The sequence below is a fragment of the Mandrillus leucophaeus genome, unplaced genomic scaffold, assembly GCF_000951045.1.
Source record: "Mandrillus leucophaeus isolate KB7577 unplaced genomic scaffold, Mleu.le_1.0 Scaffold201, whole genome shotgun sequence".
In the NCBI taxonomy this organism is placed as follows: domain Eukaryota; kingdom Metazoa; phylum Chordata; class Mammalia; order Primates; family Cercopithecidae; genus Mandrillus; species Mandrillus leucophaeus.
The window spans coordinates 106,808-132,592 of NW_012102044.1; the positions used below are offsets into that span (position 1 = coordinate 106,808).

General features: G+C 41.4%; 1 protein-coding gene across 2 annotated transcripts in view; it reads right to left on the reverse strand.

Moving 5' to 3' along the window:
* Positions 1-4,402: 4,402 nt before the first annotated feature.
* CDC16 (cell division cycle 16) overlaps positions 4,403-25,785 on the reverse strand; it is a 41,106-nt gene continuing 19,723 nt past the window's right edge. The window contains exons 12-18 of one of the 2 annotated variants that reach the window (XM_011979416.1): positions 19,170-19,322; positions 17,059-17,122; positions 14,537-14,598; positions 13,474-13,609; positions 11,215-11,305; positions 4,597-4,894; positions 4,403-4,514 (exon numbers count right to left, since the gene is read on the reverse strand). In XM_011979416.1, the coding sequence (XP_011834806.1) occupies positions 4,635-4,894; positions 11,215-11,305; positions 13,474-13,609; positions 14,537-14,598; positions 17,059-17,122; positions 19,170-19,322 (766 nt within the window). In that variant the 3' untranslated portion in view covers positions 4,403-4,514; positions 4,597-4,634. Of the gene's footprint in view, positions 4,895-11,214; positions 11,306-13,473; positions 13,610-14,536; positions 14,599-17,058; positions 17,123-19,169; positions 19,323-25,785 lie in introns of both variants that reach the window. The other variant, XM_011979415.1, reaches the window with a different exon arrangement.

Here is a 25,785-nt window from a genome sequence, read left to right on the forward strand (position 1 = left end):
CTTACTGCAACCCGGGGAAGGCTTGATGATGCAGAGGCTGCAGCTTTTTGGTTCAGAGGGTGGTGTGGATGGACAGCCTATGTACCTGCTGCAGCCTGTCCTCAGCGAGGACCCTGTGCATTTTGGTCATATGATGGTGCCCTGAGGGACGAGCGTAGATGCGTGCCTTTGTCTCGACCCCTTAGGCTGCAGCAATTTCCCCAATACCATCTGTCAGAAAATTTAGAGACATACACTTTAAAAAAAGAAAAAAAACACGAGGTCAGGAGATCGAGACCATCCTGGCTAACACGGTGAAACCCCATCTCTAGTAAAAAATACAAAAAACTAGCCAGACGAGGTGGCGGGAGCCTGTAGTCCCAGCTACTCGGGAGGCTGAGGCAGGAGAATGGTGTGAACCTGGGAGGTGCAGCTTGCAGCTAGCTGAGATTGCACCACTGTGCTCCAGCCTGGGCGACAGAGTGAGACTCCGTCTCAAAAAAAAAAAGATCCAGATATTGGGCCAGCCACGGTTACTCATGCCTGTAATCCCAGCACTTTGGGAGGCTGAGGCGAGAGGATCATCAGAGCCTCTGAGTTCAAGACCACCCTGGGTAACGTAGTGAGACTGCGTCTCTACAAAAATAAAAATAAATAAATTAGCCAGGCATGGTGGTGCATTCCTGTAGTCCTAGCTACTTGGGAGGCTGAGGCGAGAGGACCCCTTGAGCCAAGGAGTTAGAGGCTGTAGTGAGCTATGATCATGCCACTGCACTGTAGCCTAGGTGACAGAGACCTCATCTCAAAAAAAAGAAAAGATCCAGACACTTAAGGAAATCTCTGTCAGGTTACAGGCTGACCAGAGAGACAATAAAAAGACCAGGAACCTCAGGAATACAGACTTTGCAAAAAAAACTTGGAAAATTCACTACACAAATGAACTGCAGCCCTCAACATGTAACAGAAGCAATCCTTGAGGAAAGGGATACTGTGATTTCCAGAGCTACTGCAGTGTCATATTCAAACTGTACAGTTCTCAACACAAAATTACAAAGCACACAAATAAAATGGAAAATATGGCTGACTTATGGGAAAAAAAGAATATGACAGAAACTGTCCCTGAGGAAGCCCAGATATTAGAATTACTAGTCAAAGATGTTCATCAACTGTATTAATATGCTCACAGGGCTAGCAGAAACCCTGGAAAACGGACTAAAGGAACCAGGAGAGTGATGTATGAACAAACAGAAAATGTGAACAGAGACAGAAATGATAAAAAGCAACCAAATAGAAACTCAGGAACTGAAAAACACAACAGCTGAGATTAAAGCATTCTACTGGAAGGATTCAGCAGCAGACTTGAGCAGGCAGAATTAGCAAAGGTGAAGAGAAGGCAGTTGAACTTACCAGTCTGAGGAGCACAAGAACAGAACCTATGGGACACCATCAGAAATACCAACACACGCATATAGGAATCCCAACAAGAGAGGAAAAGGGCAAACAAACAAAAACAACAACAAAAAAAACCCTAAAGAAATAATGGCCGGAAAGTGAGGAAGCACATCAAAAGCCAAAATCGGCCAAATGCAAGGCCTCTCGCACCAAACAGTTGGTCAAGTTGTGAATGCAAAGGAAAAGTTATTGAAGGAAATTAAAAGGGCTTCTCCATTAAACACACAAAAGAAAGTGAAACAGCCTTATTGCCGATAGGGAGAAGGTCTGAGTGATCTGGATACAAGACCAAACGAGACACAACATTGCTGTAAGCCAGCCTAATCCAGAGCAAGACCCTAACTCTCTTCAATTCTATGAAGGCTGAGAGGCGAGGGAGCTGCAAAAGAATAGGTAGAAACTAGCAGAGATTTTTCATGAGGTTTAAGGACAGAAGCCATCTCCACAACATAAAAAGTGCAAGACGGAACAGCAATTGCTGATGGAGAAGCCATCTAGATGGTCTAGCAAAGATCATTAATGAAGATGGCCACATTAAACAGCAGATAATCAATGCAGACAAAACAGCCTTATATTGGAATATGATGCCATCTAGGACTCTCATAGCTGAAGAGGAGTCGATGCCTTGTTTCAAAGGACAGGCTGACTTGTGAGGCGCTAATGCAGCTGGAGGCTTTAAACTAAAGCCAATGCTCATTCACATTTTGAAGAAAATCTGAGAGCTAAGTCTATTCTGCCTGTGCTTTAAAAATAGAAAAAGTTTAGGTGACAGCACCTCTGTTTACAGTATGGTTTACTATTTTAAGCCTCCTACCCTTGAGACCTACTGTTCAGAAAATGATTCCTTTCAAAGCATCACTGCTCACTGACAACCTGACAATGCACCTGGTCACCCATGAGCTCCATGGGAGATGTACGAGACGAATGCTGTTTGCATGCTGCTAACACATCCATCTGCAGCTCACGGATCAAGGAGTCATTTTGAATTTCAAGTCTTATCTTTTAGGAAATACGTTTTGTAAGGCTATAGCTGCCACAGAGTGATTCCTCAGATGGATCTGGGCAAAGAACACAGAAAACTTTCGGGAAAGGATTCACCATTCTAAATGCCATTAAGAACATTTGTGATTCATGAGGAGTGGTCAAAATGGGAGTTTGGAAGAAGTTGCTTGCAGCATGTGGTGATCTAATAGCAAGACAACTAAAATGAGAAGTGGAGCTGGGCGTGGTGGTGTGTGCCGGTGATCCCAGCTGCTCGGGAGGCTGAAGTGAGAGGGCTGCTTGAACCCAGGGGTTCGAGATGAGCCTGGGCAACACATGAGACTCTGTGTCAAAAAATATACAAATAAATAAAAAAGAAAGAAAATCTAAAAATGGAGCCTAAAGATGTGACTGAATTGCTGCAGTCTCATGATAAAACTTTAATAGATGAGGAGTTGCTCTCTATGGATAAGCACAGAAGATAGTTTCCTAAAACGGAATCTACTCCTGGTGAAGACACTGAACGTTGCTGAAACAACAACAAAGGATTTAGAAGATTCCATAAATTTTGCTGATAAAGCAGCGTCGGGGTTTGAGAGGATTAACTCCAGTTTTGAAAGACGTTCTACTGTAAAACGTTGTCAAACAGCATCACATGCTACAGAGAAATCTTTCATCAAAGAGTCAATCAATGCAGCAAACTTCACTCTTATTTGAAGAAGTTACCAGTCAGTCACCCCAGCCTTCAGCAACCATCATCATCAGCCATCCACATGGAGGCAAGAGCCTCCGTTAGCAAAAAGATTACAACTTGCTAAGGGTTTAAATGTTAAAGGCATTTTTTTAACAATAAAGTGTTCTCTTTTTTCTTTTATTTTTATTTTTTTAGATGGAGTCTCACTCTGTTGCCCAGGCTGGAGTGCAGTGGTGGGTGTGCTGTCCAGCTCACTGCAATCTCTGCCTCTGGGGTTCAGGTGATTCTCCTGCCTCAGCCCCCCAAGTAGCTGGTATTACATGCACGTGCCACCACGCCCGGCTGATTTCTGTATTTTAGTAGAAACAGGGTTTTGCCATGTTGGCCAGGCTGGTCTCGAATTCCTGAAAGTATTTTTAAATTAAGGTGTGTACACTGGTTTTTGGACATAATGCTATTACGCACTTAATAGACTACAGTATAAACGTGTAACTTTTATATGTACTGGGAAACCAAACAATTTGTGAAACTTGTTTTATTGTGATATTTGCTTTATTTCGCCAGTTTGGAACCAAAACTGCAATGTCCCCAAGACATGCCTGAAGGTACACCAGTCCATACTGATAAATGACTGAATAAACAGGAGAGAAGAAACAAATCTTCAAGAATAACATGCACAGATGCTGCTCTCTCCCGGGGTTGGAGCTTAAACCTCCTCAACCCACAGAGTATGGAAAGGGAAAAACAGGAACTTGACAGTGGAGAAACCTGGCAGACACCACTGTGACCAGGTGGCCAAGGTGAGCACTGCCTGGGATAGGTGATGTGGTGGTTACAACCACCCAGCAGGATGTGATGAGAAAGGTGCTTGAGAAACATCAGACCAACTCCAATGGAGGGACATTCTTCAGACTGCCTGGCCAGTACTCCTCAGAACTGTCAGGGTCATGAGAAACAAGGGAAGTCTGAGGAACTGTCACAGGCGAGAGACCGCAAAGCAGATGGGATGACTAAATGCAGTGTGTGCCTGGATGGGACTCTGGGACAGAAAGCAGACATTAGGGAAAAACTGGTGAAATCCAAATAAAGGCTGGATTTTAGTTAATGGTAACTACCAACGTTGGTTTCTTAGTCATGACAAATGTTCCATGGTAACGTAAGAGGTTAACAATGGGGGAAACTAGGTGAGGGGCACATAGAAGCTCTCTGTACTCTCTCTGCCATTTTTCTGTAAATCTCAAATTAGACCAAAATAAAAGTTTATTGGAAAAGAAAAATAAAAAAAAAGACATAACAGATGGTTTACCTTCTTTATTCCACTACGTATAACTATTTTGTAGGTTCAGAGAATCAGAACACATCTGTTGCAAAGGTGTGTGATCCAGTCTCTTAAGGCGCGTCTCTGTTCCTAAATGTAGAGATGCAGTTTGGAGTCACGTTAGGAACTGGGACGTTCTTAAGCCACGGAGAGGATGTGAGAGAATACTAACCTACACCGGGACAGCGGGACCAGGACCACTGCCTGGAGTCACGTGCTGTGGTCTGACATAGACGTCTCTAACATCATGTCACTTTCATTCATTTCAATTTCAAAGGTTTCTTCCAAGGAAGGTCTGGAATCTGGAGTTTTCCTTGAGGTTTCCAATGGCGTAAGCCCCGTTTCTTCTGCAGTCTGTTTTTCTACTTCAAATTCCCTGAAATCCCACGGAGGTGAAATAATGTTTTTTAGTGTCTTCATTGTATGCACATCAAAGTCATAACATTTTAATTTGTCTTTAATGTCTGCTCCTAAAAAGAAATACTATAATTAGAATAACATTAAGAAATTCCATCATTTATCATTTCTATTGTTATATAACACCATCTCTATCATTTAAGTCAGATTATACTATTTAGAATAAAATATAAAACTCCATCATTTATCTATCATTTCCATCATTATACACCATCTCTATCATTTAAGTCAAATTATACTTTTAAGAGCACAAGTTGAGAGCAGAAGGAAAACAACATTCCAATCTTTTCTTTTTCATTTGTTTTCCACCATTGGCAATGGAGGTGTCAGGAGACTTTTAGAAGCACAGGCAGTTGCAACTCCAGGGTTTCAATAGCTGCCCTATTTCCAAGGCCTCCTAAATACGGATGAGGCCTGTGGGCAACTTTTTCCTCTGCTGTTACAGATAAGACCTGCATTGTGTGGCCGTGAGGGGTGGCTCACACCTGTAATCCCAGCACTCTGGGAGAACGAGGTGGGCAGGGAAATTGAGACCATCCTGGCTAACACGGTGAAATCACGTCTCTACTAAAAAAAAATACAAAAAAATTAGCCGGGTGTGGTGGTAGGCGCCTGTAGTCCCAGCTACTCAGGAGACTGAGGCAGGAGAACGGCGTGAACCTGGGGGTCGGAGCTTGCAGTGAGCTGAGATCGTGCCACTGCACTCCAGCCTGGCTGACAGAGCTAGATTCCGTCGCAAAAAAAAAAAAGAACTGCTGCGCCCACTGGGTATAGTCACCAATCTTATGCACACAGAAGCCACAATGAAATAAAATTCATTTCCCATATATTAAAACCTTAAGGGTGATATAAATTTGAACAGATCTGAACAGATATATTAGGTACAATCATTCGACATAAACAAAATGAGTTTTACACAGTTCAAACCAATAGCTTTCAGGAATAGGTAGTTTGGCAGATAATGACATGCAAACCTTCTAGAAATAAAAATGACATGAATGGTAAATCTCTTCTGCAAGGTCAAGAAGACGTCCCTCTGACTCATTATCAACTCTCCAGCCTTTATTTAGCTTCCTATGAACTTGCCTTGAACAAATGACGAAACTAAGGCTCAGACTTGCCTTTCTTGCCACAGGACTGCCGAGGGGCAGAGCTGAGGTTTCAACCCAACATCTCTAGGAAACCAGAGTTTACATTTGTTTTTTTAAAATTGAGCTAAAACCAAGAGTCAAGTGTGAATCTCCTTAAGCACACGACTGAACGCTACGTACATGCATCCCACATGACCACCGCCAGAAGGGCACAGAACACGCACAGCTCCTTAAGACCACCCTGTGCCCACTCCTGGTCAATAGTGCCAACTTTCCCAAGCCTGAAATAAGCACTATATGGACTTTTCTATCACTACCAATTAGTTTTGTTCATTACTAATTGATATGGTTGGATCTGTGTCCCACCAAATCTCAGGTTGAATTGTAATCCTCTATGTTGGAAGGTGGGGCCTGGAGGGAGGTGATTGGATCATGGGGGTGGTTTCTCCTGAATGGTTTAGTGCCATCCTCTTGGTGCTGTTCTCGTGACAGTCAGTTCTAGTTGTTTAAAGTCTGTAGCACCTCCTCCCTTTCTCACTCCCTCCTGTTCCAGATATGTGAAGTGGTGGCTCCCCACTTAGCCTTCTGCCATGATTTCAGGTTTCCTGAGGCCTCCCCTGAAGCCAAGCAGATGCCAGCATCATGCTTCCTGTACAGCCTGCAGAACTGTGAGCCAATTACACTTCTTTTCTTATAAATTACCCAGGCTCAGCTATTTCTTTATAGTAACGCGAGAATGGACTAATACACTAATCTTATAAATGGAAGTAATCAGTAGATATTCATATTTTTGTCAAAAATCTGTGAAATTTGCCAGGTGTGGTGGCTCACGCCTGTAATCCCAGCACTCTGGGAGACCGAGGCAGGCAGATCACCCGAGGTCAGGAATTCAAGACCAGCCTGGCCAACGTGGTGAAACCCCATCTCTACTAAAAATACAAAAACTTAGCTAGGTGGGGTGGCATGTGCCTGTAATCCTAGCTACTCGGGAGGCTGAGGCAAGAGAATTGCTTGAACCCAGAAGGCGGAGGTTGCAGTAAGCTGAGATTGAACAGCTGCACTCCAGCCTGGGCGACTGAAACTCCCTTTCAGAAAAAAAAATAGTAATAATTAAAAATTTTTAAAAATCTGTAAAATTGATCCATGTTTCTAAATGATTCAGTAGTATGAACATGCCACAATTTATTTCTCCTCTCTCCTACTGGTGGACGTTTGAGTCATTTCCAGTTAAGTGCTATTATGAATAAAGCTATGAATACTCTTGTTTGTGACCTTTAGTGGACAGAAGCACTTGCTTCCGTTGGGCTCACACCTGGGAGCACAACTGCTACATCACAGAATCAGTATGGTCAATCATCACCCTCATACGCACTCCAATGAATCACACCTCCCGGCACCCTCACCCTGGTACAGCCCCTCCCACATTGACTCTGAGCTTATGAGACTTGTACTGATGGAACAGAACGTGATGGAAGTGATGTTGTGCAACTCAGAATTTTCAAGAGGTCCTGAACTTCGGTTCTTGTCCTTTAGAACCCTGAGAACATCGTGCTACAAAGAAACCTAAGATGAAAGCCCCAGAGAAAGAGACTTAGCACCCAAGCTGAGCTCCCTACTGGAAAATGATACCATTTTAGACCATCTACCCAGTCAAGTATCTGCTAACCACAGCTGCATGAGTAAACCTAGAGAAGACCCACAAATGGGTCACTCAACCCACAGAATTGTAAAAATAATACATTGTTGGTTGAGGTTTTGGAGTGGTTAGGCAGCAATAGAGAACTGATATAATAGGCTTAGCTTTACTGTGATGTTAAGCAGTTTTCCAAAAAGGCTTTACCCTTTTATAACCCACTAGTAGTCAATCTACGAGAGTTCCAGTTGCTCCACATCACACCAATACCACATACTGTACTTTTAGCCATTCTGGTGGGTGTGTACTGGTTTCTCACTGTGGTTTTATTTATATTACTTTTTTGAGACAGGGTTTTCACTCTGTTGCTCAGGCTGGAGTGCAGTGGTGTGATCGCTGCAGCTTTGATATCCTGGGCTCCAGTAATCCTCCAGCCTCAGCCCTGAGTAGCTGGCACTAGAGGCACACACCATCACTATGGTTTTAATTTCATTTCCCTGAGAAGTAATGATGTTGAGTGCCTTTATTTGCTTCTTAACTGAGGCAGAATATGGTCTAAAGACAGGGCGCCTTCACTTCAGCCTCTGATTGGTCACAGTCTTCATTTGCATAGGGTGTAACTTCACTTCAGCCTCTGATTGGCCACAAACCAATCCTTCATTCGTATAGGGTGTAACCAACAGGAAACCCCTAAGGGTACTTAAACTCCAACTGGGGCTCATCAGCTACTTGCTCAAGCCGGCTCCCACTCTGTGGTGTGTACTTTCACTTCAATACACCTACGCTTTTGTCTTCCACTGCTTTGTGTGTTTTGTTCAATCTTTTTTCACCATGCCAAGAACCTGGACGACTTGTAGTGAAGACCTTCCACACCAGTAACATATTTTGGTGAGCCAGTCAGGAGGTAAGCCCAAATTTTGGGATTTATTTTTCTTTTATTTTTCCCTTTTTCCTCTCTAGAGAGCCTTCATTTGTGGGCATGAGCTGGAGCTATCGCCACGTGGCGATACCTGTAGACAGGGGAACTCCCCGCCTCGCTATTTCCCTTTTCCAACTCGGGATCCTCAGTGGATAGCACCTAAGCACAGAGACAACTGCGGGTCTCTGGCTGGGGACATTCTGGTGAAGTGAAAGATTTCCGTGTGGAAGTGCCTGGCCACCACTGCCCAGTTTGGATGAGGGACCCAAGTCCTTTTCTTGTTTTCAGTCTTTCAGTGGCCATTTCCTACCTAATTGCTCCTTGGTAACTGAGGGCAACTGGCTGGGGTTACCTAAATTTCTTGAGGTTCTCCTTGGAGGAATGAGAGAGTAACTAAGGCAGTAAACTATGATAAATTAAGGGAGGTTACACAGGACAAGGAGAAAAATCCAGCCATGTTTCATGGCAGGCTGGAGGAGGACTTTAAAAACATACCAATCTGGACCCTTCCTCTCCCAAAGGCAGTGTTGAGCCCTCTTTTATTCCTAGTATTACTACTTTTGGTATGAACTTTCTTTTTTAGTGATTATGTAGAAGTTTATACATTTTAGTGACTGCTTTAAACAACCTATACTGTATCATTTTCAAGCCCACAGAAATGTATAAGGCATATAATTTTGACACTTTTCAATTATTTTTAAGGTTATAAGCATGTAAAATACTGTTAATATATATAAGAATATGCATAACTACCGATATATAGCTTTTTTTTTTTTTTTTGAGATGGGCTCTGTCACCCAGGCTGGAGTACAGTGGTGCAATCTTGGCTCACTGCAACCTCTGCCTCCCGGGTTCAAGTGATTCTCCTGCCTCAGCCTCCCGAGTAGCTGGGACTACACACGTGTGCCAGTATGCCTGGCTAGTTTTGTTTTTTGTTTTTCTTTTTTTAGTAGGGGCAGGGTTTCACCATGTTGGCCAGGTAAGTCTTGACCTCCTGACCTCTGCCTGCCTTGGCTTCCCAAAGTGCTGGGATTACAGGCGTGAGCCACCATGCCCGGCCTAGATAGCTTCTTTTGAGAGATATTCTCTAAATTTTCATCCAGAGTAGATTCACTACAGTTTATTAGGTGTGCTTCTCAATACATTGCCTGAATGTTTTAAAGTACATAGAAATTTGAATACTGTTAACCTCATACATTCCTTTGTTTATAGATTGTTTAATATTTCTAAGGATTAAAGACATCACAGCCCCCTATAAGATTCAGTAATATTAATAAAATTTGAGACATATAAGGATAGAACCCAACACATTCAGAGAAAAATTGTTTATACTGCTGTAGAGCCGGAAATGAAACCCAGGTTCTAAGGGGACAGGGAAACTGTTTGTTAAGTGTGCCATGAGCTACCACACAAGTGCATCAGTGACTGGGCATAGAGCAGGCACAATTACAGGATGGTTAAGAGAGTGAGCTGTGGAGCTTAACTCTATGTGAACATGCATTTTTAAACTATGATGTGCTTCAGTTTATCCTACTTTACAACGGGTATTACTCATTTTTTGTTGTTCTTCTCAGTTGACTGGATTATTTCCCCAGTCTGTCTTCTTGCCACTCTGGATGCCCACATGAGACGACCCAGGGTAATTTCTGACAGCCTCGGACTCCTTGGGAAAACCAGAGGGCACCACAGACCCCGTTTTAGGAGCAACCTCTGTTTCCCTCAGGGAACCCCAAGACACATAAGCAGACAGGTCCTTCTCAAAATCTAAAGCTCCGCTCTGTTTTCTATCACATTACCTGATCTTTTTGACTTTTGGGGAAATTACATCAGACATTACTTTAGTAGGGCCCGGGCACAGTGGCTCATGCCTGTTATCCCAACACTTTGAGAGGCTGAGGCAGGCAGATCACCTGAGGTCAGGAGTTCAAGACCAGTCTGGCCTGAACATGGAGAAGACCAGTCTCTACTAAAAATACAAAATTAGCCAGGCGTGGTGGCACATGCCTGTAATCCCAGCTACTCGGGAGGCTGAGGCGGGAGAATCGCTTGAACCCGGGAGACAGGGGTTGTGGTGAGCCGCGATCGTGCCATTGTACCCCAGCCTGGGCAACAGAGTGAAACTCCGTCTCAAAAAAAAAAAAAAAAAGAAAGAAATTACTTTAGTAGAAAAGGGGGTTAGCAGGCTTGCAACTTCCCTATCCTAGATCTCAAGATTTAACCTCACCACATCCTCCTTATCATGTAATGTTTATAACTAAACGAGTGCCCAAGTACAGCAATTCCATCCAAACTTATATTATTACTTATTCACTGTTATGGAAATGTATGGCATCTCAACATTCTATTGAAATGTAAAGATTTATATTGTCATACCCTGCATTTAAAATAATGACAGAGCCCGTTCGATTGTGTATTCGAAAAATGTTGCTAAGATTTCTTTTTCCATTATAGAAACAGACGGGTCCTTCTATCAAAGTGCTTTACACTTACTCTATAGCGGTATTTTCCACAAGCAAGTATTCAACTTTAAACTGAATGTATCCTCGGTGAGTCACTAACTCCCCACAGCATTGTTCCAATAAAATAAATGGAGTTTCTTGTTTTTAATGCAGCACGAATGGTTAGAATGATAAACTTGGAACCTCAATGAGAATATGAGAAACATAAACAGAGACATATAACAACCTAAAAAATGGAGTACAATACCAATAAGAATAATGATCATCTTACCGATATAAGCTTCGGAATCACCAATGTACATTTCGATGCAATGACCAAGCATTGTAACAGAAAATGTATCATCTCGCCTAAGACCAAGGGCCTGCCATAAAAGATTCAGCATGGTTATTAAAAGAAAATGTATTTCCTTCTCTTTTGTTTAGAAATATTACCACACTGATTCATTTCAAAATATTCCAGAGCATCCAGGGTGGGGGAAGCGGCACTGTTAGTGGGGCCAGAGCTACACGAGCCGATGGCTGGCCATGAGCCGATGACTGTTGAAGCTGGTTATGGGTCATGGAGGTTCATCACACTATTCTATTTTCTTATGCTGGAAACCTACACCAAAAAAGGTTTTTTAAAAAGTTCTATCTCGACTGGGCACAGTGGCTCATGCCTGTAATCGCAGCACTTTGGGAGGCCTAGGCAGGTGGATCACCTGGGGTCAGGAATTCCAGACCAGCCTGGCCAACATGGTGAAACCCCGTCTCTAATAAAAAATACAAAAATTAGCCGGGCATGGTGGCAGGTGCCTGTAATCCCAGCTACTTGGGAGGCTGAGGCAGGAAAAGTGCTGGGAGGTGGAGGCTGCAGTGAGCCAAGATCGCACCACTGCACTCTAGCCTGGGCAACAAAGTAAAATTCTATCTCAAAAGAAAAAAAAAAGTTCTATCTCCATATAGAGTTCTCTGAGCCTTCTGTATTTGTTTGTTTGTTTGTTTTCAGACACAGTCTCGCTCTGTCGCCAGGCTGGAGTGCAGTGGCGTGATCTCGGCTCACTGCAACCTCCACCTCCTGGGTTCAAGCAAATCTCCTGCCTCAGCCTGAGACTGAGGCACAGGGCTAGTAGCTGGGACTACAGGCACGTGCCCAGCTGATTTTTGTATTTTTAGTAGAGACGGGGTTTCACTATATTGGTCAGGATGGTCTTGATCTCTTGACCTCGTGATCTGCCCGCCTCAGCCTCCCAAAGTGCTGGTATTACAGGCGTGAGCCAACGTGCCCAGCCGAGCCTTCTGTATTAATCAGATCTCAGAAGAAAGGTAAATTATACAACACTCAAATATACATATTTAAAAGATTATACAGGACTAGAAAATGTGCTTAGTCCAAACTTCTGACGAGCTCAGTGCTCTGGTGACCATCATGGTACCTTCACGACTTCATCTAACCTCAAAATCTCTAATGAACTCCTGAAAATCAGTTACAAACCGCTCATGAGTTTATCTTTGATAAATTTTCTCATATTTTATCTCTTTTTCCAAATAGCATTAGTTCACTGATTCTAAGACCCACATTTTCTCAAATTCGAACACTGCTTCCCTTTTACCTGTGGTTTCCTATTACTGCCATCAACCAGCCACCGCTGTGATGTAGGTAAAACCTGCCTGAGCAGCATGGACTTGGTGGTTATGTTGGCAGCACAGACTAGATCACAAACCATGTGAGGAACACTTAAACAGATACGGGGATTGTGGTTTTCTAAAAACCCTCCATTGACACTTTAGCAGACTGAGAGGGATGAGAGAGAGAGAGTTGGAAAGCAGGTGTCTGTGGCTGGGAGGACTAACCCAGAGTCAGGAACTGGGTATGTGTGCTAGCATCAGGGCACTATTCTGGGAAAACACAGATACTGGCCCTCTGGGTTGAATATTGCAACCATTTATTTCACTTACATGTACATTTCTAGGTATGTACTAGAGTAATACAAATCTGCCTAAATATGTTCAAGAATATTTTCTCTAAATACAAAAAAATTAAGTGACAGGAAAAAATTATGTTAAAGTTTAACTGGCAGCACTTTTTTCTTTATGGTCATCCTGCTTACTCATGGTCTTAAATTTGATGGAATATGGTACATGGATTAAGGAAAGGTTCTTTCCTTGTGATGACTGCACAGACTGTTTTGTTCATCTACTGAAGTGATCTAAGCGGATTAATTGTAAAAGTCATCAACAGAAAGATGGGAGTTCCCAAAGGGCCTACGTGGACAGATAACGCTGTGCTCAGCACTCAGATCACTGGCGAGTGCCGCCGGGCACCTGCGCACTTCCCTGCAAACACTGAGGACAGGACTTATGTTTATTTCTAATTTGATGAATACTGTACAACACCTACATGCTTCGCTCTGCAAAGAAAAGAATAAAACGTAAGGTTGCCTAAAGATTATTAAAATAGTAAGTAAAATATTACCTAGAAAAACTATTTCAAAAAAGGAAGTGGTCAGTGTTAACCAGATTTAAAATCAGGTACAAAGACAAGACATACTGTGTGGAAGTAGTCCACAGCATTTTCAAAGTTGCCCATCAGACTGTGGATATATCCAATAGCAGAGTAGGTGGATGCGTTCTGAGGAATCAACACCAGTGCCTGGCGGTGGTAATCCAAGGCCTCGGCGTACTTTCTGTGGGGGAGAACACAATCACTGGCCACAGTAAAAGCACTAAATCCCTAAGTCTAAGATGAGTCCATCCATATCAACACCCAAGAAACACTATCTCGATAAAAATAGCAGTCTAGACTGGTGAACGTCCTCCACACCTACTCTCACGCATCTCAATATGCCCTCTAAATGCATCTTCCAGGCCTGCTCCCTCCTCCAGCCAAGGGCACTCCTGCAGGGATGTCTGCTGTATTCCTTCTGATGTCTACTGGGACACTGCAACCAGAACCCCAGTCCCTGCCTCCTGGCTGTGTCCTTCCCACACACCCCCCTTAGGTGACAGTCAGCGTCCCATATCAGGGGTAAATAAAAGCAGCCAAGGTGTATTGCTTTAAGGTCCAAAAGATTTACTTAGAAAAGTGCTCCCCAAAGTTCTCTGGAATACTTGACTTGTAAAGTCTTTTGTGAAAAAAATGTTTTATCCTCAATTAAACTTTGGAAAATACCATAAGCTTGTAATACATAGTAAAGACTCAAAGAAATCCTGCAATAGAAACACTTGTTAAATCTTGAGTAACCTAAAATTGCCCAGACTTATTTAACCAAAAAAACCATTTTTCAACTGTTGCCTGTTTATCACACCACAAAACCTCTAGCAGAAAACAGTTAGAATATGGATAGGATTTTAATTATATCTTACTGTCCTAATTCTTCTGAATTAATTTTGAACACTAAATTTTCATATGAAAAAGCAAAAATCTCAATGTTTCTAAAATAAAATTACACCACAGAGATAAATAATAAAAACTGATTTTGATGCTAATTATACCTGAGCAGCCAAGTACAAGAAAGCTAGTGGATCTCATGAAATAAAAATATGACAAAGTATTCAAAATTAAGTAAACTTTGAGTCACAGTATATTTCTGAAAATGCTCTACTTCACTTACTTAAGTTTTCTGCAGACATGCCCCAAGTTGTTCAACAAAGGTTCCCATTTGTCAACTGTTACCTAAAACATAGCAACATCAAGCCCACGAGTTATATATGTCACGGTTCAGCCTGATTTGTTTGCACTGAATTATTTCACGCCTTGCAAGCTGGGCTCTCTCCCAGTGTGTGCCTCCAGCACACCACAAGGCCAGGGTAACTGCTGGTTTATCTATCTCCCTTTCTTCCCTACTGGGAGACTTCTGAGGACTCTGTTATCATTAGGACAAGTTTATCCAAGAGCCAATCCCTGCTGGAGTTCAAATGAGTATCTGCAGCTCAGAGCTTTCCCTCAAACACCAGACCTCTCTCTCCATCTGCCTGCTAAATACTTCTGCTTGGAACTGTTACAAGCACTTTAAGTTCGGTGTGCTACGCACCACACCCGTCTCTCCCTGGCCATCCCGCCCCTGACCTAACTGCTTCTGAGTGCCCCTCCAGTCAGTGAATGGCCCCCCCATCCCCTCTGACCCTTCCAGGAAGCACACCAGGGCTGGTTCCTTCTAATTGCTAAGCATAACTCCAACCTATTTAATCCTCACCTTCCTCACTAACAGAGTCAAATCTGGGCCCCAATCATCAAAGTCTGACCAGATTGTTTCCTTCTTAAATCCCTTTTGTTTTCCCACTCTCCTCAGGATAAGGTACAAACTCTTTCATTCTGGGCCCTTAGTGACCCACACTTAACCCTCTTGACCCACTAACATTCTCTGTGAACTCAAAATCCCAGTCATACTGAATTAGCTCCAATTTTTGCAAATACGGAAATACCCTGGCCCTAGTTTCTGCCTGGCTCATGTGTGATGACTTCCAGGACTGAGGTGTATGCAAAAGGCTCACTTCTGGGTGAACTGCCTTTCTCTGTGGGCACCTTTAGTTCCTCAATTGTACCGTATTTCACCATCAATTTACTTATTTACATTCCCCAGTTGATCTGAGGTCAGGAAATAGTAAACTCATTGCCCGTTGCATCCCAACGCCTAGCTCAGAGCCTAGGACTCATTAAATATATGTCAACTAAATGAATGAACAGACCTGAGCCACAGATTCTCTGTCTCTATTGAGACCAGTTCTAGGAGGCACAGCCCATGTGAATGAAAAACAAATCATTTAATGACTCTTAGGCATGACTATTTTTCTTTAACATTTTCTGCAGTTTCTAATAAAGTATCTTCTCCCTCTTCATATAGCTTTTTAATAGGCATTTTGACATTTCAATAGTATTGTGCTTTCATACTTCAAACCATTAAATTTCTGTAAGACTCTAAATTTACTGCCTCTTAATTATCAAAGAATACAGGTTCAGTTGAACCTAAAGTATGGTTTAGGAAAGTGCTTCTCAAACTTTTCTGTGCGTGATAATCCCCTGGGGATCTTGCTGAAACTGCAGATTTTGATTCATTTGGTGTGAGATTCTGCACTCCTGGCAGGCTTCCAGGCGATGCTGATGCTGCTAAGTCCGTCTGAAAACTGACAAGGTGGCAAGTGGCAATCCCCATTAACAAAACACTTGGATTATCCAGAACTAACCACGACTATGTGGCAGAGGCACCTGCTTTATATACATGCATGTGCAAACACAGGAATAGTGTTTATAAGTTCAGATAACATGAGAGACCAAAGTAAACAAAGCTGTGTCTATGGGGACAGGCAGATCGCTAGGCAGGAAGGCAAAGCTGTGTCTGTAACAGCAGAGAGAGCTAACAGCCAAGGGAGAAGAAAACTGTGGGCAGGTGTGCACAAACAGGAACAGAAACAGGAACAGCAGGAAGCTGAGAAGTGAAAATCAGAATAGAATGAAACAAAACAGGCACGGATGAAACAGAAGAGCATCATGCAAATCTCTTACCTATGCAAGTTTATGGCATCTAAAATTGTTGCTACTTTTAAGTCATATCAGTATATGCACATCCTTGATAATTGTTAGGTTAACTCATAAGCACTAATTCATGGGGTACATCGTTCATGCAACAGAAGCAGTCAAATATTTTAAAATGGAAAAGCCCAAATACACACTCAGTATGCAATAACAGAAACAAAAGGTGTGAATTTCAGTAATACCTATCCCACCCCTATTCTTTCAGAAGTGGGACCTGCCGCTATACTTTATTTACCCTTCAGTCAAAGAAGCTCTCTGAAGTCCTAGAGGAGGAATGTTACATCAGACGCTACAGTGCCCAATAGCTTCCCGAACCAAAGACTATTCCTAGCTTCAAATAATCATCCAATCTGTTCTGATGCCTCTCACATTTCAAAGCTAGAGCCCATTTAAGGAGCAAACGCCCAACATTTGCCCTCTTAATTAGGAAAAAAACCTCATTTCTTACCACGTGGTAAAACAGTTAACTAACAATGCAAACATTAACAGCTGCTTGTTACAAAAATATCAGCTTATTATCTTTGAAGGCAATGAGATTTCCTCATTTAACAGTGAACACTCAGGGGTGTGTATGTGTGTATTTACAGATACAACAAAGAATACCTCGTTCCCAATTGCTTTAATTTTTTCCAAAGCATCAAGAAACCATTTTTCGGCTGTTTTCCATCTAAAATGAACGGAAAAAAGGTTGCAGATTATTCAAAATTACCAAATATAAACTTTCAAAAAACTTTTGATTCTTTCTAGTAGTACTAAAATGCAATGGGGTAAAATGCTGGAAATAATTATAAAAATTCAAAGTTAAGTCACAAATGATTAATTTTATGGCATTAATATCAAGAGTTCAAGATTTCAAGATTTTGGGAGATGTAGTGTGTATATATATATGTATTTTTTAAGAGTCTCACTCTGTCACCCAGGCTGGAGTGCAGTGGTGCGATCTCAGCTCACTGTAACCTCTGCGTCCCGGGTTCAAGTGATTCTTGTGCCTCAGCCTCCTGACACAGCTGGGACTACAGGCATACAACACCATCCCCAGCTAATTTCTGTGTTTTTAGTAGAGACGGTTTCGCCATGTTGCACGTGCTGGTCGGTCTCAAACTCCTGGCCTCAAGCAACATGCCCGTCTCGGCCTCCCAAGTGCTGGGATTACAGGCGCAAGCCACTGCACCCAACCACAGTAGTTATGTCCTATAAAGTCACTGTGCACACTGAGTTAGCAAATATTGAACCGCGGCTCCCAGGGGAATGGTAACATTTTCTCTAATCGATCAATGTGTAACCTTGTTTTATGTGTGTTTCTGTTTAAAGACGTCTTATTTGATACATACTGTTGATTTATCAATATTGAAGTCAGGGCCAGCAGCACTGTAACTGATGCCTGCCTGAATGAGGCTTCTCTAACACATGTGTTTCCTCTGTCAGATACGTCACAATTAACACCAGACAGCATTTCACTAAGCTTGGGGATTATTTCAAAACAGTGAAATTAGCAACAAAAAGCACAAAAATGTGAAAACTGGCACTAAATAGACCACAAAAAGTACACTGGTTTATAGCTGAACTGAGAAAAAAGGCAGAGCGTTGCCTTCTTAGACTCCAGCTGGAAATGTGTGTGCCAGGAGACCCAGCTTTCTCCCAGCCGTGGGCATGTCTGCCAATGGCTAGGAAAGCACCTCAGGAACTGATTTGGTTACAAATAAATTTTAGTGAGCAGGCAAATTTGCAAATACTGATGATTACTGTATTATATTAAAAGCTTCAAGCTTCAAAAAAATACCTAGATAACCCATTTTTTAGAACACATACATGCCATAAATGACACTGCAGTAGTATTAATACTAATTTACGGCCGGGCGTGGAGGCTCACGCCTGTAATCCCAGCACTTTGGGAGGCTGAGGCAGGCGGATCACGAGGTCAGGAGTCGGAGACCAGCCTGACCAACATGGTGAAACCCCGTCTCTACTAAAAATACAAAAATCAACCGGGCGTGGTGACAGGCACCTGTAATCCCAGCTACTCAGGAGGCTGAGGCAGGAGAATCGCTTGAACCCGGGAGACAGAGAATGCAGTGAGCTGAGATTGCGCCACTGCACTCTAGCCTGGGTGACAGAGCGAGACTACATCTCAAAACAAAAACAAAAACAAAAAAAACTAAAACTAATTTACCATTTTAAAATTTGTATATCATGAAATGCAAAGGATTACGGAAATTTTTCTCTTTGAGTGTAACACCACTTATTCCACAGGTATCCTAGGGTACAGTAAAGCCTCCACTGACCAGGAAACTCAGAGATTGCGTCATTCTAATTACTTAAATTTTCTGACTTACTAGTAACTAAATAGAAAACACTTTTGTTTCAAAAACCATGTCAAATGTTTCTCAAATACATAAATTCAACTCCTCATCAACACAGAGATAACTAAGGGTCCACAGTGCTCCCAGCCACACTGTGGGGTCTGTGTGATCTGAACTGTCCAATCATGTAAGAAAACAAGTGGTAGCTCAGGTCAAAAAAGACCAAAACCTGGGTTTAGAATTTTTAAGGAAATCCAAGATAACAGATTCTTTTTTCTATCTCCTTCTCCTAAAATAGAACACTTAACAGTACAAATCTACTGAAGAGTCACTTTGGTCAGTTAACTCTAGTAACCGTCTCCTCTATTTACAATCACTAGTTAACAGAAGGGTTTCTAGTCTTCCAGTACTTACTCTCCATTCTGAAATGCAACCACGCCGACCTCATGCATAACAAAAGGGTCTTCCGGTGCAATGCTCAGAGCTTGGCTGAAGAACCTTTCAGCTAGTTTTGAGTTATTGGTCAAACCATATTCTAATCCAATATACAGCATAGGCAAATGACACCTAAAAAATTGGAAAATTTCACATATTCAACACCAAAAACTGTGATTTAGCAGAAATTAATCTGTCAACTCCAAATCCTATCTGCAAAATAATTTAAAGGTGGCCAAAACACAGCATTTACTTTTTTCTAACTCTTAATTTACAAATATTTAATGAATGCCTAATGGACTTTGGACTAATCAGCTGCCACTTCTAGAATCTATCTGCAATGTATTTACCTTTAATTTTCATTTTATTCCACAGTAAAAAAACAAAAACTCTCTAAAGCAAAAGGGCATGTCTCCGTGGTGCTGTCTTCCTCCTTGTTGCGAATGTCACGCCACAGCCCACACTGGTCTTCCTCTGATTTATTCACACCATTTATCCTTCAAGACTGTGTTCAAGGTCTACTTCCCTTTACGAAGCTACCTCTGACTTTTCTAACATAAATGCTCTCCCTTCTGTAAATTCCCATGATAATCAGTTCTATGCAGAGGAGTTATGAAGAATGCTCTGTGTATTGATTCAATTTTCCCACCTTCTGAGACAGTTCTAGGCAGAGTCAGAACTACTTTTTAATTGAATTTTCATCTGTTCACACGACTGGATCAGCGATTGCATTAAAGCAAGTATAATAAGACAATCTTTCTTTGATGATGATCTCAGAACATCAATAAATACTGATTGCCTGGTATGTGCTTTGGTTCTAATCGAGAGCCATAACTCAAATTAAGATTATATCCTCTACAGAAGGTCATGACAAATTCTTTAAAAGTGTTTACAAGTAACCTCTTGGAAGTACTTTCAAAATGGCAGCGTCAGAACCTCCAAAAATCTATTCATCCATAGAAGCAACAAGAACACTGGCAAAAATTATCAAAATCAACTTTTTCAGAACTTTGGAAGGTAAGCAAGCTCTTAAAACAATCTGAGGAGTGTATATTCAAGAAAAATGGCTAAATCTCAGTAAGAGCAACAAACTTCGTGTTGCTTTAATTTGTCTTATTCCCATCTCCCTTTGCATTAACCATGAAAACAAGCAGCCTCATAACCACAGGAGCTGTAAAGCCATTAGCCTGGCAGCTACTGGAGAAAGCAGAATTAATTTGGAGTTCCTCAAACATCCCACAGAGAACTGCTGCTATTTGACCTGTCTGGTGGCTCCTAAAAGAGCCCCACTCATAGCTTGTCTTCTACTAACCTCCGAGCCCACTCAGTGAGAAAAGCTCTATCCCCAGGAGATTTGTTGGAAACAATCAACAGCAATTATTTAGCATTGGCTGCCGCCTCAGGCAGCTATCCCAGTCAGGGCAAACTGGATGCAGGCCACAAACTTAAAAGGAAACCTGGGGAACAAGATGTTCACAGGGGGCTATAAAGAGCTCTGACACATTCCTGGGGATTGGGAAGGCCATACACATGCATAGGGCTATATGCATGCACAGAAAAGGCCTGAGAAGGCCCTATTATCTCATCTCTGGCCGATCTTGAGAAGGCTAAGGCAGAGTTGTCAACAATGCTGAGTGTTGAAGGTGTGCAGAGTCCTTCCGCAAAGGGTGGAAGACTTCCTGGTTTAAGATATCAAAGCTGCTAGTTAACTGAGCAGAGGCTTCAGTGGCTTCATACAACAAAGTCCATAAACTAGAGAATTAGTTCTGGAAAGTCACTAAACAAACAGTGACAATGACCAATAAATCCTGGGGCTGTGTGGGAAAATCTCATTTCCTGAACTGCCCCATTATATGACTTTACATATCTACTTTCAACAAAAAAAGGACATGCAAAGAAACAGGAAACTATGGTCCATACACATGAAAAAAGCAGTCAATACAAACCATTCTGGGAAAAGCCCAGATGTTGGACTAACAAGACAAATAGCTTAAATAAGCCATGTTAAGTTCTACAGAACTAAAAGAAATTATGTCCACAAAACTAAATTATGAGAACAATGTCTCACCAGAGAACACCAGTAAAGATACAGAAATTATAAAAATCAGGCAAATAGCAAATCTGGAGTTACAAAGCACAAAAATTGAAATAAAATATTCATTAGAAGGGATTAAGAGCAGACATGAATAGGCAGAAATAAGAATTACTGAACTTAAAGATGTCAACTGAGATTGTCCCATCTGAGAAACAGAAAAAGAAGAAAATGAACAGAACCACAGAGGCTTGTGACACCAACACATGTAGAATAGGGGTCCCAGAAGACAGAAGAAAGGAGCAGAAAGAACACTGAAGAAAATAACAGCCGGAAGATTTCCAAGGAGCTTTAAGAACTCCAAGAAGAATAAACTCAGAGATTCACACCTAGACAAATAATAGTCAAACCACTGAAAAAGATGAAAAAAGGAATGTTTAAAGCAGTTACAGAAAATCATTAATTACATACAAGGGCAATTTCAGTAAGATCAACTGCTGACTTCTCACCAAGTATCATGGAGGCCAGAAAGCAGCTGATGACATTCAAAGTACTGAAAGAAAGTTGACCAAGAATTCTACATCTAGCAAAATTATCTGTTGAAAATTAAGACATTCCCGGGGGGGGAAAAATGAGAAAATTTATTGCAAATCGCCTTACAGAAAACACACAAAAGAGCTCTACAAGCTGAAAGTACCCCAGACAGTAATTGAAATCCACAAGAAAAAGAGTACTAGTAAAGATAATTATGTAATTACAAATGACAATTTAACAGGTATTTCTTTTTTCTCTTGATTTAAACAGCAATTGCAGGCTGGGTGCAGTGGCTCACGCCTATAATCCCAGCACTCTGGGAGGTCAAGGTGAAAGGAATGCTTGAGCCCAGGAGTTGAAGACGAGCCTGGCACACAGTGAGACCCCATCTCTAAAAAGTAACAAAAAACTAGCCAAGCATGGTGGTATGGGCTTGTAGTCCCAGACACTTGAGAGGCTGAGGCGGAAGGATCCCTTGAGCCCAGGAGTTTGAGAACGCAGTGAGCTGTGACGGTGCCATTGCACTCTAGCCTGGGCAAGAGAGTGAGACTCTATGTACAGGTTGAGTATTCTTTAGCTTGAGACCAGAAGTGTTTTGGATTTCTGATTTTTTTTTTTTTTAATTTGGGAATTTATGCATTACTAGTCTGAAAATCCAAAATGTTCCAGTGAGCAATTCCTTTTGAGTGTCAAGCCACTGCTCAAAAAGTTTTGGCTTCTGGAACATTTTGAACTTTACATTTTCTCATTAGGGATACGCAATATGGAATTATATTGTTGGGCCTATCACATACAGAAATGTAAGGTTTACCAATAACAGCATAATAGGAAGCGGGTGACAGCAAAGCTGTATTACAGTAAGAAAGTAACACTGGATGGTAACTTGAACCCATAGGAACAAATACAGAGAACTAAAAATGGTAAATAACAGGGTTAATCTAACAAGTGATATAAATTACACACTTCTCACAGCTTCTTTGAAAAACAAAATTACATAAATAATAACAATGTATCATTGAGAAAAGCTGTCATTAGTACATCTGCCCAGTAAGAAATACTAAAGGGAGTCCTTTATGCTAAAATAGGAGGATACTACATAGGAATTCAAATCCACATTGTTGAAGAAGAGTCAAACTCTAAGAACTCGAAGTGCAGGCTTCCAGGTTACAGGTAGATTTAAGATTTTTCTGATTGGCAACTGGTTGAAAGAGTTATTATCAACAGTAAGCAATACCTGGGTTGTAAGAGGTTGCAGAGACCAAATTTTATCATGCAGACAAAGCCTCCAGGTAGCAGGCTTCAGAGAGGATAGATGGTAAGTGTTTCTTCTTATCAGACTGAAGGTCCATTAACATCCACGTTGATGTTAACGCTGTAGGGTGTAAAGAGGCGTGTTGGACCCCTACTTCCCATCACGGCCTGAACCAGTCTTTCAGGTTAAATTTAGAGGGCCCTGGCCTTGAGAAGGAAGCCCATTTAGATAGTTGGGGAGGGTCTTCAAATTTTATTTTTGGTTTCCAACATGAAGAAATGAGAGTCTGATAAAAATAGCTATATTGGTAATTATGAGACAGTATAAAATGTGTTTTTGTTTTTAACTCTTCTATCTGATTTAAAAGACAACTAATAAATAATAATCACAGATCTGTGCTGATGGACTTATAATATGGAAGATGTATTCTGTATGACAATGACAGCATAAGGAGGCAAGAGGAAACAGAGCTATATTGGAGTAAGGTTTTGGTATACTATTAACATTAAATTGGTATTAATTCAAAGTAGGTCGTTTTAAATTAAGGTGCTAATTATAATCCTAAAGATAACCAACCTAAGAAAATTACTAAAAAAATATAGTATAATAAAAAAAGGGATTAAAATGGGACATTATAAAATATTTACTCAACACAAAAGAAGGCAGTAATGAAAAATACAGGAACAAAAGATGTGATGTATAGACAATAAACAAAACGCCAGACATAAATTCTATCTTGTTAGTAACTAAACATAAATGGGATAAACAGGCCAAAGGCAGCAACTGGCAGAATAGATTCAAAAACTTGATTTAACTATATGTTGTCAACAAGAGACATGCTTTAGATTCAAAACACAAGTTGGAATTAAAAGGATGAAAAAAACCACACCATATAAACAGTAACGAAAGAGAGCTGGTGTGCCTACAGTAACATCAGATGAAACAGACTTTATCAAAAAGTATTATTAGAGATAATTAGTGATATTTTATGATGATAAAAGGCTCAATCCATCAAGAAAATATGACAATTATATACACACCTAACAACAGAGACTAAGAATATATGAAGTGGAATGTACCAGAATTGAAGGGAGAAATAGAAAATTCAACAATAAAATTTGAAGACTTTAATACCTCACTTGCAATAATGCGCAGAATCAATAAGTAGAAGATCAATGATGAAAGAGCAGACTTCAACGACACTATGAAAAGTAGATATAACAGGTATCTATGGAACACGCCACCCAACAAGAGCAGAATTCTCAAATACATCTGGAACGATCTCCAGAATGGCTCATAAAAAAGCCTCAATAATTTTTTTCTTTTTTCTTTTTTTTTTTTAAGATGGAGTCTCGCTCTGTCGCCCAGCCTGGAGCGCAGTGGCGCCATCTCAGCTCACTGGAACCTCCGCCTCCAGGTTCAAGTGCTTCTCCTATCTCAGCCTCCCGAGTAGCTGGGACTACAGGCGTGAGCCACCACACCTGGCTAATTTTTGTATTTTTAGTAGAGAAGGAGTTTCACCATATTGGCCAGGCTGGTCTTGAACTCCTGACCTCAAGTGATCCACACCCCCCTGGGCCTCCCAAAGTGCTGGGATTACAGGTGTGAGCCACTGTGCCTGGCCAGCCTCAATAAATTTAAACGGACTAAAATCACACAAAGTATGTTCTCCAACTATAATGGAATTAAGATAAAAAACAACAAAAGAAGAAAATTTGGGAAATTCATAAGTATGTGGAAGTTAAATGTCAACATATTCTTAAATAACCAATGACTCAAAAAAAAATCATAAAGGAAACGTAAAAATATTCATCCAATTTCAAGCATTTATCCAAACACAGACAAGAAAGTGCAGGCTGCTCTGACAGATAAGTAAACTTGAAAGAAAAATAATGCTTATCTTGATGAATTATCATGAGGTTTTTGAGACGGTGTCTCACCTGGTCACCCAGGCTTGATTGTGGTGGCACAGTGACCATCCTGCCTCAGTTTCCCACACAGCTGGGATTACAGGCAGGCACCATCAAATCCAGCTAATTTTTAAATTTTTTTTGAAACGATAACGTCTCACTATGCTGCCAGGGCTGGTATCAAACTCCTGGCCTCAAGTAATCCTCCCACCTCAGCCTCCCAAAGTGCTGGGATTACAGGTGTGAGCTACCACCCCTAGCTTAATGGAGAATCTAATGACAAAGTTTGTTAGATTTGGAAACACTGAAGGTATAGTGTCATTAATTATCATTGATTCTGATTCCCAGCTAGGAACTAACAAATGACTCTTCTGTTTCTGGGCACCCAAAACGTCAAATCAAAATTACCAGACTGCAGCATGTGCCCATAAAAACCAACTCAGTGAATTCTTGAGATTTTTTTTTTGGTAACAAATCATCAGATTGATGCATACGGGAAATATGCAGATACTGGAGTTGAGCTTCAGAAGAGAACTGGAAAAGGTCTCACCCATCTTGGTGAACAGGATGGAAAGACCTGGACTGAGTATGAGGATCATTTAGGTGGATCCGTAACTGGGTGTACAACTGTAATCTGGAAGGTTATTTCTAGTAATATGTTAGTGCTATGGACTGTTTGTGTCCCCTCTGTCCCCCAGATTCATACATTAAATCACTGACCCCTACTGTGCCTGTACTTGAAGATAGGGCCTATGAAGAGATAATAAAGGTTACATGAAGTCCTAAGGGTATGGTTCTTACCCAATAGGACTAGTGTAGGGCTCTTACCCAGCAGGGCTAGTGTAAGGCTGTTATCCCGCAGGGCTA